The following is a 17391-nucleotide window of genomic DNA, read 5'->3' as shown; positions in this document are numbered from 1 at the left end:
GGAGAGATCTTCAGTCTTGAGGATGAATCTGGCTTCTAAAATGGATCAATCAGCTTCCTTGGAGTAATTCCTTACTCCCTATTTTGTGTGTCTTCTTTCTTCCTCCTCTAGGGTGTATTTATAGGCCTTATGATGCCTAAGAGCCCTCAAAAGTGACCTTTTCCGAATTGGGCTCAACTTGGGCTCGGCAGGGACACGCCCGTGTGCGATTATTTCAGGCCGTGCTCCAGCCTGTTAGAATGGCACGGGCGTGTGTTCTACCCGTATGAGTCGTGCTTTAATTCTGCCAAATTGACACGGCCGTGTGGGCTACCTGTGTGAGGAAGTCCATGCAGTGTTGATTTCGTACTTTGGCCCATTTTCTCTGTTTTTGGCCTGTTTCTCGTTCCTTTCGCTCTCCTATGCTCTTCTAAGTATAAAACATGAAATTAAAGCATTAGGAGCATCAAATTCACCAATTCTAATGGGAAATAATCCATAAAATGTGTTTAACATGGGGTAAAAATATGTATAAATTACGGTTTATCAAATACCCTCACACTTAAGCATTTGCTTATCCTCAAGCAAAATTCTCAACTCATAATCAAAATAAATGCTTCTCAATTTATAATTTCTATCGATAATATCTCAAAATAATCCATAGGTAATCATACATTGAGAATTCAACTAAAAGAACATAAAAGTTTCAAACATTTCAAGTTGAGTATTTAATCATGCAAACATAGGTGTCTCCCCTCTTCTAAGTAATTAACATTGATTCAAAATATCATAGAGTTATACATCTTCACTACAGATTCACTCAAATCACTTGAGGTGTTTAAGGACAATAAATGAAGCACTCAATAGTCAATAATGAAAAGTCATTACCATAGGCTTGCATGAAAATCAAATCTCCACCACTATAAATTGAGATGAAACATCAATCAAAAGGTCTTTAGAAGGTTGTAACGAGGCTTGGTTAGGGGGTGTGGTCACAAGCTGAAAGAAAGGGTTAGAATCGAGATTGAATTGAAAAATTGCCTAACTAGAAAAATGGTTAATCATAACTTGCGTACAATAGGGCTTCTTCTCAAAATATGAAATTACTAATGTGTATACATTTTTTTAAGAACAAGTCAAATAACATAGACTAACTATTAAGAACAAGACATAGCTAAGCAATTTATTCAACTCAAATCTCGACAAAAATAGGGATTAATTTAGTGAATTTCAACAATAATGGGTTAAGGGTTAATATTAAGGGTAATACAAGAAATGGCTTGTTAGGCTCAAGGGGGTTTACTAGGGGTTAATCGTGGAGGTAGGCTTTTAATGGCATGAGTGGGCTAATCCTACGTGCCTTAATCATTTTGACATATCAAATCAATGGTGTGGTCTTGACATGCATAATCAAGCAAGTTCTAGAATAACAGTTTGATATTGACGCACTCAAAGCAATAATAAAAGTGAGCATGAAAGAATTAATAGATGCTCCAAAGGCTCAAAAATCTCACAAAAATTATGGTTTTTTGATGTTTAAAACTTGTGAATTCCAACTCAAAGTAATACCTAAACTTTGGGGAAACAACCTAAGATTTTAAATTCATAAAAATCAACTTATCATGCTTGATTCTCTAATGTCTTAAAGTTCAAACAATCAATGCATAAATGCCTATGTTTTAATTCAAGATATATCAATCAAAATCATAAATCAATCAAAATTTATCCTAAATACGATATGAGAGCTTTCCATGAGAACAAGACAGACATTCAGAGATTTTTCTGATAATGAAATAAATAACCCTCCCCGCACTTAAGATGTACATTGCCCTCAATGTACAAATATAGATATTAGAATATAAAAATAAGATAGGGCGAGAAATGAAACTTCCTGTATGATGAATTCCTTGAACTGGAGCTTTGGAGAGTAATTGGTGTGAGAGTGGAGGAGGATACTTAAGCGGTGGTAGAGGTTCATTAGTGCATAAGTCTTGCGCCAAAAGAATATTATATCTAGTGGTAGCTATGGTCGTGGTCGATCAGTACATGGCAATCGTGGAGAACCTTTCTCGGTGGAGTTTTTAGTTCCTATGTGATGATGAGCTTAAGAGCTCTATATAACTATGAGAAAATCAGGAACTTTTTAGGGGATATTAGGAAGAATAATTACTCATAAAAAAACCAAAATTGATAATTAAAAATAAAATTCTAAAATCTAATAAAAATAAAAAATAGTTTTAATAAAAATTAAAAACATAAAATAATAAATAAATGTTTTTAAACATCTTCATCGCTGGATAATTCGCGAGGTGGGACTGGCGATGAGATGTGGAGGTGCTGACAAATCTGCTGTAGAGTTGCATCAACGTTGTCAAATTGTTGAAAACCCTGCTGCTCGAATCGAGTAAGGCACTCAGAGATGTCAGCATATGAAGCCGCCGCATGAACTGGACGAGAGGGTGGTGGTGGCTGAGATGGTAGGTCCTCGTGCTGTGGAGGGACATCATCAGGAACGTCCTTGTAGGCCTCCTCCTCGGTAGATTGGGTGAGACGATATTGAGGAGGGTAGGTTCCTTGGCGCTTTTCGATCATCCTCATGCTAAGCATGCTCGAGATGCCTTGTGGAGACATCTGGCCAATGAGGGTTAATGATAAATCTTGGGCTGCGGTACTGAGGAGCCCGAAGTGTCGAGCCAACAGAGCAACATAGGGTCCAATGGAGATTACCCCCTTTTTATGCTTCTCTGTCTGGTGCTAAATCGCAAAGGCGATGAAATAGGCAAAAGTCGATGACGTGCCCGTGCGACATACACCATAAAAAGTAAGTGTCGTGAGTGTTGACGACACTGGTGCTCTCTCGCCTTCCTGTAATCATGTGAGCTAAAATGGAGTGTAAGTACCTCAGGGATGGTGGGAGAATTGATGCCTTGGAGCGGCTAGGATTGTAAGAGGCAATGCCAGAGGCCAAAGTGTGCCAGCACTTCGAGGGAGAAAAGTGTTTGTGGCGAGTGAGAGCATGTAATTTATTCTCCTCTTTGAACTCCTCCGTATATAAGCCCAGTGCAGCACCGAACTCTGGGACGCTTAGCTGGCAGATTAATCTGCCTAGGCGAAATTAGACCATGCCAGGATCATCGTAGTTCGTCATTATAGTCTGAAGATGGAACGTTGAGCATAGTTTCATCGTGAGCTCGAGGTATGTTGGCTCGATGATCCTAGAGAACAGCTCCCAAGGGTCGGTGGTTAGGAGGGCTCGAATCGCATCAGCCAACTGAACTTGTTCTACGGTAGCCCAGTCGATGCAGCGGCCCGCAATTAAAGGTCGGGCCCGAAGTATTTGGAAAAGTTCTTCTTGGGGCCCTCGAGAGAACTGTAGGAGAGGGTGACGAATTTTTGTGGTTGGACCTACAGAAAATGACGCTACTTTCCTCTTCTTCGAAGTAGGTACAGCGATTTTCTTTCCTCATGAAGACGATATGGTACTTGCAATCAAAACCATTAATTCATCTTGAGGGATGATCAAAGTAAAATGAAGAAAAATTTCAAATAAAAATCAAAATTTCAGCCACAACTACTAATATTAACCAAACATAACCAACATAGTTATTTTGATAGCATAATTTTCTGACATTATCATTGTAATAGCATGAGAATGGGCATAGTAATGACATGTGTATGACAAAAGAGTGAGGCTTTAACAACTCGATTTAACATGAAATGTATGATAAATAATCTAATAATGCAGAAATAATGAACAAAATGGAAATAGTAAGAGAAAAATAAAGATTATGTTAAAAATAAACATTAAAAATAAGTAGAATAGAGGTGAAAAGAGTAAACAAACACTAAGGGAGAGAAATCGGACGTCAAAAATGGAGTTGGAAGCGGCGTACGGGCGTGGCAGGGAGGCCGTGTGGACTTGCAGCGGCTAGGGTTGGGGTTCTTGAATGGGAAAGAAAGTGAATAGTGTAGGGTATTTATAGATTTTGGGTCACACGGTAAGGGCACATGCCCGTGTTCCCTAATTTTTGCCCATGTGTTTCGCGTTTTTCCTATTTGAGCGCGTCTGAAATTTGCCCCATGCCCGTGTACCTTGGGCGTGTGGGTGCACACGGTCGTGTCGCACGACTGTGTCTAGGTTCGTTCACTTCTCTCATGCCTGTGTATAGAAGCCCAACGCCTGTGTTAAGTTAACAGGTTCAACCACGGGTGATAGACACAGACATGTCGCACGCCCGTGCTGTTTTAACAGGTTCACCCATGGTTCTTCCACACGGGCATGTCACACGCTCGTGTTGTTTTGACAGGTTCGACCACGGCCATGTCGCACGGTCGTGGCGTTTTATTGTAGTCTGTGTTTGGGAAAATCTTTGCCCTATTTTCACACGGCCCTAAGCACGCCCGTGTGCTTGGCTATGTCTCTATAGAAGACCTGTATTCAAGAGCTCCATTAGTAAGTTAGGTGTTGAAGACTAAATTTTAAAGAAGTTAATACAGTATGTGCTGGGGTTGCCTCCCGAGAAGCGCTTATTTATAGTCTAAGCTCGACTTACCTCTCTGTTGAATGGTCATGGTGGTTCGAGGAGTTTATACTCCTCATTCCTGCTATCAATCTCATCAAAATAAGGTTTTAAACGGGTGTTGTTTACCTTTAAAGTGCCGAACTTGGGGTGACTTACCTCAACTGTACCGAACGGAAAAATGTTAAGTACCGTAAGAAGGATTTCTTCATCCTGTCTGACAGTGACAATTTGAGGATCTGCGGCATCTAATAAGACTTTATCGCCAACCTTAAGTTGATTTGGAAAGGTATCGAGCTCGTTCTGGCGTAGTTTTGGTTTATCGTGTGTTCTCGATTTATGTGTTCGCCATTCATCTAGCTCCTCTATTTGCAGTCTTCGTTCTTCATGAGTAGGTCCTCTACTATTGCTTGAGAATGACTCATGTGTTTCCTTCAGACTCATTTCTTGCAAAGTAAGTTGCACCATATTGTCAGTTTTAGTAGAATGGGTTAAACGATCACCTTCAATTTTCTATGTGTTGCCAGAATTGCGAGCTTAAAGGGTGATTGTTTCGTCTCCCACCCGGAGTGTGAGTTCACCTGTGCCAACATCAATGATCATTTTAGCAGTTGCTAAAAAAGGCCTTCCTAGAATTAAAGGAGTGTTGCTATCCTCTTCTATGTCTAGAACAATGAAGTCCACGAGAAATATAAATTTATCGATTTTAACTAGTACATCTTCAATAATACCCCTAGGGAATCTTATAGTTTTATCTGCTAATTGAATGCTCATCCTAGTCTGTTTGGGTTTCCCGAGACCTAATTGCTTAAACATTTTGTAGGGCATGATGCTAATATTAGCCCTTAAATCAGCTAATGCATTATTAACATCTAAACTACTAATTAAGCAAGGAATTGTAATTTTTTAATTTGTTCGGTAGCTTATTTTGCAGAATAGCTGAGCACATTGCGTTTAGCTCCACATGCGACGCCTCGTCCAACTTCCGTTTATTTGCTAAAAGCTTCTTTAAAAATTTCATTGCGTTTGGCATCTGTGATAGAGCTTCAATAAACGGTAAGTTAATGTGTAATTTTTTTAAGAGTTTAACGAATTTACCAAATTGTTCATCTGAGCGGTCTTTCCTCGTCGCGTTGGGGTATATCACACAAGGTTTATATTTGACATTCACCGATTTGTTTTTATTATGACCTACCTCACATTGACTCTTACTTACCACAGTTTTTTGTCTCGGTTCTGGTTCAGGCTCAACGACCCATTCATCATCTTGAATATTAATTACGTTGAGTTGATCCCTTGGGTTGGATTCAGTATTACTTGGCAAGTTATCTTGTGGTCATTCGGAGATTAGTTTAGAAAGCTGGCCTTTCTGAGTTTCGAGCCCTTGTATCACTGCTTGTTGATTCTTAAGTACTGTCTTGCTATTCTGGAAATAAGTTTCTGACACCGATATAAACTTTGAGAGCATCTCTTCAAGGTTCAGCTTCTTTTCCTGTTGGTAGGGAGGATGTTGTGGTCTTTGATTTCCTTGACTGCTCCACGAGAAATTGGGGTGGTTCCTCCAACCTGCATTATAAGTGTTACTATATGGATTGTTTTGAGGTCGAGGATTATTACCCATGTAATTTAATTGCTCATTATCCATGTTGTGGCCATAAAGCTGGTATTCCGAATGGCTTGTTCCACTTCCACTTGCTTCACACTGCATTACTGGGTGAACCTGTGAAGAACTAAGAACTACGAAAACCATCAATTTTCTTATTCAAGAGTTCTACCTGATTAAAGAGCATGGTGACTGAATTGACGTTATAAACACCGGCTATTTTCGTTGGCTTTGTCCTTATGACTTGCCACTGATAATTATTCAATGACATCTCCTCTATGAACTCATAAGCATCTTCAGGTTTTTATTATTGATGGTTCCGCCAGCAGCTGCGTCAACCATTTGCCGAGTCAAAGGATTCAGGCCATTATGGAATGTTTGAACCTAAAGCCAAAGCGATAACCCATGGTAAGGGCACCTTCTCAGTAAGTCTTTGTATCTCTCTTATGCGTCGTAAAGAGTTTCTAAGTCCATCTGCACAAACAAAGAGATATCATTACGTAATTTAGCCGTTTTAACCGGCGAAAAATATTTTAATAGAAATTTCTCCGTCATTTGGTCCCAAGTAGTGATTGATCATCGTGGTAATGAGTTCAACCACTGTTTAGCTTTGTTTCTCAATGAAAAGGGAAACAACCGAAGACGTATGGCATCCAGAAACACCATTGATTTTAAATGTATCGCATAGTTCTAAAAAGTTTACTAAGTGAGCGTTGGGATCTTCATCCTGCAAACCATCAAACTAAACAAACTGTTGTATCATTTGAATTGTGTTAGGTTTCAGTTCAAAAGTATTTGCAGCTATAGCAGGTCTAACTATGCTCGATTCAGTTCCTGTTAAAGAAGGTTTAGCATAATCATACATAGTGCGTGGAGTGAGATTTTGATTAACCGCAATTGCAGGAGGTAGCTGATTGTCTTGGTTTTCAGCCATCTCTTCGGTTGGGGGTTGGGTATCGTCCTCTTGCTCATTCTCTGTGTATCTTAAGCTTTGCCTTATTTCTCTTTGATGTCTGCCAACTGTGCGATTGATTTCTTCGTCAAAAAGTAGTGGTCCTGACGGGTTTCTTCTAGTCATAAACTATAAAAATCTGCCAAGAGAAAGGAAAAAAAGTAAATTAATAAATAATAAAAAGAATAAAATAAAATTAATTTGAAAGAAAAATAAATGGCTAAAGTAATAAAAATTAAGCAGTCCTAATATCTTAGTTCTCTGGCAACGGCGCCAAAAACTTGATCGCGTGATTCCGTGATAGGTTTTAAATATTTATAATTAATCATTCTTGAAACTAACTATTATCGCAATGTAGGCAAGTGTACCTATCAAACAGTAGTAAAGTTTTAGCAATACCGGATTGTCGAACCCAAAGGAACTAAAAGTACTAGTAATGACTGTCTTTTTATTTTTAGCCTAGGAATAAAGAGGTTTTGTTTTAACTAACTAATTATCTAAACTAAGAACTCGCAGAGAATAGAATTGGGGAATTACTTTTGGGAAAATAGATTGAATTAAGACAATACCTAAGAAAAAATCCACCTAGACTGCACTTGTTATTCTGGCTCCGAATCGGACGATTTATTCATTTAACTTGTTCCGTAAAGATCCCTAAGTTATGTTATTATCCCTATTCAAGACTAAAAATGTCTAATCCCTAGATTGAATAATTGAGACTTTTCTTTAATTAACACCCTAGGGCTGCATTAACTCAATTTATGGATCCCCTTATTAGGTTTCACCCTAATCCGGTAAAATCTTGTCATCCTATGTCTAGGCGCGCAAACAACTCCGCTTAATTATGGCAAATGTACTCTTAGACAGGGTCTATTCCTCCTCTGAATAAGAGCTTATCTTGAATCAGTATCCTGGGATATCAAAACAAGAATTAAGAACACATAATTAAGAACAAGTCAAATATTTATCATACGATTCAGAAAATAATAACAAGATTCATCTTAGATTTCATTCCCCTTAGGTATTTAGGGGATTTAGTTTATAACTAAATAAGAAAACATCTCAGAATAATAAAGAATACAAAACATAAAGAAAACCCAAAACTCTTGAAGGGGAAATTGAGGAGAGATCTTCAGTCTTGATGATGAATCCGGCTTCTGAGATGGATCAATCGGCTTTCTTGGAGTAATTCCTTACTCCCTATTCTGTGTTTCTTCTTTCTTCCTCCTCTAGGGTGTATTTATAGGTTTTAGGATGCCTAAGAGCCCTCAAAAGTGGCCTTTTCCGAATTTGACTCAACTTGGGCTCGGCAGTGACACGTCCGTGTGCGATTATTTCAGGTCGTGTTCGATCCTGATAGAATGGCACGAGCATGTGTTCTACCCGTGTGAGTCGTGCTTCGATTCTGCCAAATTGACACGACCGTGTGGGCTGCCCGTGTGAGGAAGTCCAAGCCGTGTAGATTTCGTAGTTTGGTCCATTTTCTCCATTTTTGGCCCGTTTCTCATTCCTTTCGCTCTCCTATGCTCTCTTAAGTATAAAACATGAAATTAAACCATTAAGAGCATCAAATTCACCAAGTCTAATAGGAAATCATCCATAAAATGCGTTTAACATGGGGTAAAATTATGTATAAATTACGGTTTATCACCGAACAATTCTGATCTGAGGCAGTCTATTTTGAGGGAGGCGCATAATAGCCCTTATGCTATGCATCCTGGTGGTAATAAGATGTATCACGACCTTCGAGAGTTATACTGGTGGCTTGGTTTGAAGCGCGACATTACTAGCTTTGTGGCTCAATGTCTGATGTGCCAGCAAGTAAAGGCTGAGCATTAGTTGCTTTCGGGTTTATTGCAGCCAGTCAAGATTCCCTTATGAAAATGGGAACGAGTGACTATGGACTTCATTAGTGGGTTGCCATTGACACCTACTAAGAAAGATTCTGTCTAGGTCATTGTGGATTGATTGACCAAGTCTGCACACTTCATTCCAGTTCGAACTGATTATTTACTGCAGTAGCAAAGTTGTACATCTTTGAGATAGTAAGACTACATGGGGTACCTGTCTCGATCATTTCTGATAGAGATCATCGATTCACTTCTCGATTCTGGAAGAAATTACATGAGGCTTTGGATTCAAGGTTGGACTTTAGTACTACGTTCCATCCTCAGACCGATGGTCAATCTGAGAGGGTGATTCAGATACTTGAGGATATGTTTCGGGAGTTGCGTAATTGATTTCCAAGGTAGTTGGGAGGATTATCTGCCACTAGCTAAGTTCGCCTACAACAATAGCTTCCAAGCTAGTATTTAGATGGCACCTTACGAGGCTCTGTATGGTCGTAAGTGTCGTACTCCGTTGTGTTGGACTGAGTTGGGCGAATGTCAAGTTTCGAGTCCTGAATTGGTTTCTGAGACTGAGGATAAGGTTAGACTAATTCAAGATCATTTGAAAGCGGCCTCTGATAGACATAAATCATATGCAGATCTAAAGAGGCATGAGATTGAGTATTCTGTGGGGGACTTCATGTTTTTTAAGTTCTCTAGTGGAAGAAATTTATGAGGTTTGGTCGGAAGGGTAAGTTGAGCCTTAGGTTTATTGGATCGTACCAGATTCTGAAGCGTGTGGAACTAATTGCCTACTAGTTGGAGTTACCCCTTGAATTCATGTCTCGATGTTAAGGCGGTACCATTCTGATCCATCGAATGTTGTTGCGGTGGAGGATATCGAGGTTAGGTAAGATTTGACCTTTGAGGAGGAGCCGGTTCAGATTCTGGAGCGAGACATTAAGGTGCTGAGGAGGAAGTCCATTCCATTAGTGAAGGTTCTGTGGTGGAATCATAGCACTGAAGAGGTCGGGAACCTAAAGACTCGATGCGTCAGTAGTATCCTCATCTATTTTGACCAGGTAAATCTCAAGGTCGAAAATTTTTTTAAGAGGGGTAGAGTTGTAATGCCCAAAAATTTTTATTTTTGCTTTTGTAAAAATGTGACACAACTGTGTATTTGCTTCAGTGATTAAGAGTTCTAGGTGTGTGTATGAGATTCCAAGTTCAAGTTTTACCTTTGGCAAATTTTGATATTTTTCTGAAATAAGCCTAACACTTGAGGAGTATGCTTATATTAAATTGTTTGAAAAATCTTAATAGAATAGGCCTGTCCATTTGGTGGTTAAGTGGAGTGTTAGTTTGCTGAAGGTCTGGTGTTCGAATCCCCGCATGAACGTGGGTATTTATTTTTGACTCGGTTTTGAGAGAAAGTTTGGGTGAAAGTTAAATTCTGAGCAGTGGTTGCCAGTGGGAGTAATTAGAGGGATTTGGGGATAATGGTTGTTGAATTTTTATTTTGTTTTTTACAATTTTCCCCAAAAATTTCTCCATCTTCCTGATGTCCGTCTTTCCCCTCTTTTGCCGAATTTTCCTTGTTTCCTTCCTCTTCTCTTTCGGTTTCGTTTTGCCTCCTTCTTGTTCAACGATTGAATTCGCTCGCTTGGTAAGTACTCAGTTTGTTTCTATCTTATCATTTCGTAGTTGGTTTTCTGAAAGAGGGCTATTTTTGGTTCTTTCGGATTAGGTGAAGATCAAGCAATAATTAGTGCTTCTGCAGAGATTTGAACATTTGGGATTTCGGTTCGTTGTTGGTAAGTGACTGAGTCCACTATTTGATGTTCTAAGGTTTCGTTGTGAAATATTATCTGTTTAGTTTTCATTTGTGTTACTTAATTTGGGCTTGGTAATGTTGATTATAGGTTCTAGTGACCTCGGAATTTCAATATCAGTGAAAACATACCAAGTGTGCACCCGAAACGTAGAAAACGAGATTCGATAGAAGCTGAAAAATCCCTCTATTAACGCCACATGACCGTGTGTAGGCCGTGTGGTAGGCTATGTGCGATGACACGGCTGTGTGATCGACGAAAGCCAGGCCGTGCACAAGACACGACCGTGTGATGGCCAGGGTATGGCCGCGTGGGCTACAGGGGCTAAGCCAAATTGGGCATGTGGGCCTACACGCCCGTGTGGGCCCACACGGGTTAGCTACATAGGCCATTGAGCCCATTTAACCGAAATCTTTCCTAGGGTTGCACGGACGGGTCGTTCCAAACGACTGTGAGCCTACTGTAGAAACGGTAAGGGGTAATTAGACCCTAACTTGTATGATATGTATGACTGATATTGTGTTCTAAGTATGTTATTATCATGCCTATCCGACCGATTTGTTCCTTAAATCTTTATCTGTAATTAAACATGTAAGCATGGTTATTCTTTAAGCCTGGTCCTACATTTTTTGTATCTGTTTTGGGGTTGGAGATGGTGTATATATATTAGAGGAAATGTTCTGAGAGGCGTTTACACCTACTATCTGGCAGCTCAGCTGCAATTTATCTAATATGTGCCGCATTTGGTACAGCATGGTGTGTAGGGATGGTCAGAGATGGTGTGTAGAGGCTGGGGGTAGGATCCTGATTTCTGTTTCTGACTGCATATTTGTATATGTATCTGATATGGGCTTAGGCCCAAGACTGTTTCTGGCTGATATCCGTTATTTTGTATGTATGCAAGTTTAATTCTGTGAGGTTACACACTGAGTTTACATAAACTAGCCCTTTCTTCTATTTATTTTGTACAGGTAATCCACAGAGTTAGGCGGATCGGTGCAGTGGTGGACTAGACGGTGACCACTCTTTTGAAACTGTTACACTTTTTTTTATGGTAACATTTTAATTTGTTGGGTATTTCTTTTGTAATTGGGACTTTATGGATTGTTTTGCTTAAATTTGGATTTTACAGTGTTTACGACCTTATAACTGCAAAACTTGATAATAATCGGAATTTTACCAAAAGCAAATGTTTTTTTTTTTAAATCACGAATGGTTTTTCTTACTCACAATGGTCTGTCGTAAGCTTCCGCATTTAAACACTTCTAAGGCAAGTTAGTTAAACAGGAATGAATGTTTTGATAATAATTCTACACAAATAGAGTTAGCAAATGCGAAATAGTTTTATCGTGTTCATTGTTTTTAAAACTCATTCCATATGACATTGTCAGATTCGATCATAACGTCTAGGCCGAGTTTTGGGTGTTACAATGAATACTTATAAATACATCTCATCATGTTTAATAAACATGAAATTGATTGTTTCAATTTTGTCTAAGGTTAATCCGATAACCAATGTGATATCATGCATCCGATCATATTCCGAGTTGGGTGTAGAGTGTTACATATTCTTGATGGGCAAAAATATTATATTAATATAATTGATTACAAATTGATGTTATTAACCTTTAAGTGATCACAAGATGTTTAAAAATATTATTGCTTCATGTATATGCCTTCGATAATCTAAATGTTGTTGTTACTCTAAATTACTTAAACATACACGATCAAATAACATCATAACTTAAAATTATACAATATTGTAAACTACGATTTATGTCATTCACCATATATAAGTACAATATGTTTAATATATCATAACTTAATGTATATGCATTTAGTATTTTATATGTTGTGGCTACTCCAATTTACTTGTACATATACAATCATATGACATCATAACTCAGTGTTATACAATATTACATTTGACATTGCATATAAAGTTGTATATATACACATAATAAAGTAAATATACATAATATCCATGCATTTGTCATAGATAAAACATCAATTTATGTAAAATACAACCATCCAAAGCATCACACAGAGTAATAAAATCCTTGATAACAAAAAAAAAAAAGAGGCTGTTCTTATTTGAGCTGATGTCATATTCTGGAGCCACGACTTTTGTGTGGGCAGCTTACTACCTTCACTCACTGTGGCCTGCTGCCACAACTTTCTCTTCCAACCATCAAAACACTCGTCTAGTCGTCACAACCTCCAAAATTCAAGTTGCAACTTTGAAGTAAGTTTGGTTACCTTCACTCATTGTGGCCTGCTGCCACAACTTTCTCTTCCAACCATCAAAACACTCGTTTAGTCATCACAACCTCCAAAATTCAAGATGCAATTTTGAAGTTAGTTTGATTATAGACTTAGAATGTTGCAACTTGCTCCATAACATGGCCTTGTTTTGAAAAAAGAAGAAAAAAATATGAAAATTCTTTTGTATTTTGGAAACGTAAATTTACAGAAAATTCAAGGCTACCATAGATGAACTTTTTGCAATTTCTCCAATTACCCAAAGTTGAAAAATACATAATAATCTCAAAATTTATTAGTCATCATAAAATCAACCAGAAAAAAATCCGACCCTCATTGAGATGATAGAGGCAAGCAACCTATCAGAGGGATAATTGGTGTGCTTGTTGGGGGCAAGCATGTAGAATGGGTAGCCTCCAATTTCAGGCGAAAGGCTTACCTTAGGAGTGTAATGTTAGGGGCCGCCCCAGTGAAAAAGCCCAGGACTTCTCCATGACAGTTTTAGTTTTCGGAATTTGATGAAAGGGACGTCTTTGATGTTAAAGGAGACAGTCTTCTTATGGTTTTTGCCACCATCTTCTCATTTCAAGTAAAGATGATCTTGATCAACACAGGTAGCTCTGTGAATATTCTTATCGTCAAGGTTTTCAATCAAAAAGAAAACTTTAATATAATAATAAAGAAATATATTTTTAATTAAAAATGATAGGTATCGTTACGAATCTTGCATAAGGATTTATTTAGTCCTCAAATTTTATAAAAAAATTATTTTAGATATCCATTTAATTTTTCACATTTTTTAACTCTTAAATTTATATTTTTTGTCAAATCACCCTAAAATGAATGGAAAAATTAACAAACATAACTTTGTTCATGTGGATATACACGTGGATTGCCACGTAAATGTCACATATAATTAATTATTTTTAAAAAATTTAAAAAATATAAAAATTAATTTAAATTATTTAATTTTTTAAAAAAATTTAAAAAATTAATTAATTGTTAATGTGGCATCTGCATGGTAGTCCACATGTATGTCCACATCAGCAAAACTAACCTTTTTTAGCTATTCCATCTATTTTGGGGTGATTTAATAAAAAGAGCGCATGTTCAAAGGTTAAAAAGACGAAAAATTAAATGGGGTGCTAAAATAATTTCTTTTTTGTAAAAGTTGAGGGCTAAATAGATCATTATGTCAAAAATCTTTAATAATCAAAGTGAGAAAAACCATATACTTTAAATAGAATGCTCATAGATTGGGTCGAGCTGAGTCCATGCAATGTATCTAGACTAATTGTCTAAGCTTAAACTCAACTCGACTTGAAAAATAGGCTTATTTTTTTACCAAGCCCAACTTAATTTAAGAAAGGTAAACTTGAGCGAGTTCATATTTGATTTCTTTAAAAATTAGTTTTTATTTAAAAATAAATTTTTAGAAAATATAATATACTAAATGTACTAAAAAAGGCTAAAATAAAAGTTTTCTAATACAGTAAAAAGTATTTATATTAAAAATATTACCATAAATATAATAAATATTTTATTGTATTAAATATAAATTTTATATTTTGTATCTTGGGTTATTTAGTTAGATTTTTTTTTAATTTTAGATAATTAATTTAATTATTATTGAGTTAATAATTTAATATAAATATATCTAATTATTATTTAATATAAATAAATAATATAATTATTTTTCTAACCTAATGTTGGAGCCGAAAATTTTATTCAATATCTAACCCGTATAAAAGGGCGAGCTTTCAATTTTACTGAACTCATTTATGAGGCTTCATATTTTTGCCTACAGCATTTCATTTTCTAAACGGGCCATCGGAATGAGCAGCTCTACTTTAAGAACTGAAGTACGTATTGAAACAAAATTAAGTGCGCAACCCTAAAATAGTCATTTTGCGCGTTGCTTTCTCCTTATATTTGGGCTTCCTCTGGACTACGCTTTTCAGTGTACGAAAACCCCTCCTCAAGAAATATTCAGAGTCTCTGTGCAATTACAACTCGTAAGTTAACTAATAATTCCTTTTCAATATTTTTAATTTTCTAATATAAATTTTCTTTTATTTTAATTCCCCAGTTGCTGCCTTCACAAAATTAGGGTTTTGTGTTAATATTATTTCTCTGTTTTCAGCTAGAAAAAATGGCAACGGAACAACCAAAATCGGCAACCGAAGACGTGAAGATTGATTTGTTTGAAGATGATGATGAGTTTGAAGAATTTGAGATTGATGAAGGTAATTGTTTTTACCTTATTTAAAAAAAAAAGGAAAAATTCGTGGAGGCTAGGGTTTAATTTTGGGTATACTAACTGATCAAAAATTATGAAAAAGGTTATGCCGATTATCTTGATTTTTTCACTTTCTTCTATAGTTTTCTTAATGTTGAATTATAAACTTATATGAGCTGTTCAATTTATTGAACTTCTACGCTTCTGGTTGTATCTAGATTGGAATTTATATTTGAATTAGAGAGGGAGTCTGTATTGAGGCGATACTTGTTGGAGTCCAAGAGGCCATTGGCTTTTATGGCAGATAGTCTTTGAAAAATGTGAATCTAATGTAGTCATTGCCTGGTTGCTGATTTGGTTGCGAACCCCTTTATATATTTGTTTTTTTGTGTCCTAGACTTTGTTTCTCTTTATATATGATACTTATAAGCTGCCTAAATTCATTTTGCTGGTTACTAGGATCATTGGAGTGCTTTTTTGTGCAATTAAAACTCCCACTTTTATATCTGGATAACCATAATATACTAGGTCTAGCTTGAAATATTGTTATAAATTCTTGTTGAAAACGTACACAACTTGATTCTTGATTCATCAAACTCTTGTTGGAGTCAGAATAAGAGCTTCTCTTAGCGTCTTGCAGAATTTTGACGCTCATAATTTTCTGACCTAGCCCCCAAGCTGAACTGACCCGTTTTCACCTTAATGACCATGTTAGTATTTGCAATTCACAAAATTTTGACATCATCTTATACCCATTTTATCCTTCCATGAGCCTGACTTTCAAAATTGCTAATTATAGAATTATATTTACTTTCTCCAATTAGGTATAAAAATAAAACATTGGATTTCAAGAGTTTTCCCCGGCAGCAGATCACAAACAATCTTTAGTATTCTTGAACTCCTAATCTCTGATGCAAGCAACTGATAACATGGTTGCATGCTGTTGGCTTAAAGAATGTTGTGATGATAATTAATGTTCATATTATAATTTAATTCCACGTAGTATACTTTTTGCTGCCCTAAGATCATTACTTGTTCTTCTGGGATGTATCATCTGTTTCTTTTCTGAATTACAGCTTGTTTCCTTTAAATAGTGGTACTTAGTTCACAAATTACTTGTTCCCTCTTGCTAGTCTCAGCTGATGGATCTGTGTTTGGTTTCAGTTTTTTTAGATAATTCGTAATGTATTTAATATGATATCTGAGAGAATTGCAATCTGAACTTTTCTGTTTTCTGGCAGAGTGGGAGGATAAGGAAGAAGGAAAGGAGATTACACAGCAATGGGAAGATGACTGGGATGATGATGATGTTACTGACGATTTCTCTTTACAACTGAGGAGGGAACTTGAGAATAACACTGAGAACAACAACTAAGCTGGACTTATGCATTCCTCTGCACTGAACTCGTCTGAATCGGGGTTTTTTTTTTTTCGTTTGATTTTCTTTTCCATGCAAAGCGAATGAAGGAATGAGCTGTAACTCTTTATGCTTGGATGTACTGGTAGAAACTTAAAATGCAGAAACTGGTTTGATGGTTCTCTAAAATATAGACATTTGATTTAGCTGCTTGTGCTGCGTTAGAGCTATTGTCTACATATTGTTTGTTTAACTTCTCAGTATGATCTGCTCCCTTTTTTACGTTTTACAACTTCCCAACCATTTCCAAGTAATCTAAAATGCAATCTCGAAGGGGCCCAAACTACTAATTAAATTGCATTCAAAATGTACAAAACTAATGCCCACAAACTTTTCAATGGAATAAACTACATTAAAAGGGGGAAAATTTTTAAAACTAAATAATTTGAACAAATTAGATTAAGACACGTTCTCGGTGAAAAATTCTATGTATATCATATATTTATAAAAAAAAAATTATCAGAAAAACTTAATGGGGTGTAAGGTTGTAAAGATAGGTACAAATAGAATAATAGGAATAGGAGATTAGGACATGCTAGTATTGGTGTCCTCTCCTCTTAAGTTAGTTGTATGTTATTAAGGTCGTTTATCATTTTATATTCAAGTTTGAGTTTGACTTGATAATTAAGTTTAGGGTTAATAATATATATTAAAGGTAATAATGTAATTTAATAATGTAAAAATATGAAAAGCTTAATAATGCTCATGAGTCGTTTAAGTTGAGTATTACTATCAATAGTTAAAGTTGCATGAGCTCT

General features: G+C 36.6%; 1 protein-coding gene across 1 annotated transcript; it reads left to right on the top strand.

Annotated features, from left to right (window-relative positions):
- Nucleotides 1-14765: 14765 nt before the first annotated feature.
- On the top strand, nucleotides 14766-16779 carry LOC107926595 (protein DSS1 HOMOLOG ON CHROMOSOME V). Its single transcript, XM_016857490.2, has 3 exons — nucleotides 14766-14992; nucleotides 15121-15223; nucleotides 16458-16779. Exons 2-3 carry the CDS (start codon nucleotides 15130-15132, stop codon nucleotides 16589-16591), a joined length of 228 nt encoding a protein of 75 aa, XP_016712979.1. The 5' UTR covers nucleotides 14766-14992; nucleotides 15121-15129; the 3' UTR covers nucleotides 16592-16779.
- Nucleotides 16780-17391: the final 612 nt, after the last annotated feature.

Source organism: Gossypium hirsutum, chromosome A07 (genome assembly GCF_007990345.1).
Source record: "Gossypium hirsutum isolate 1008001.06 chromosome A07, Gossypium_hirsutum_v2.1, whole genome shotgun sequence".
Classification (NCBI taxonomy): domain Eukaryota; kingdom Viridiplantae; phylum Streptophyta; class Magnoliopsida; order Malvales; family Malvaceae; genus Gossypium; species Gossypium hirsutum.
Note: the sequence above shows the minus strand (reverse complement) of the source record. Positions and strands in the feature narration are given on the sequence as shown.

Bases quoted from the DNA above. Each gene is read 5' to 3' on its own strand.
- LOC107926595 (XM_016857490.2), top strand. From the start codon at position 15,130: ATGGCAACGGAACAACCAAAATCGGCAACCGAAGACGTGAAGATTGAT. The intron at 15,224-16,457 runs GTAATTGTTTTT...GTTTTCTGGCAG, and splicing joins AGAATTTGAGATTGATGAAG to AGTGGGAGGATAAGGAAGAA.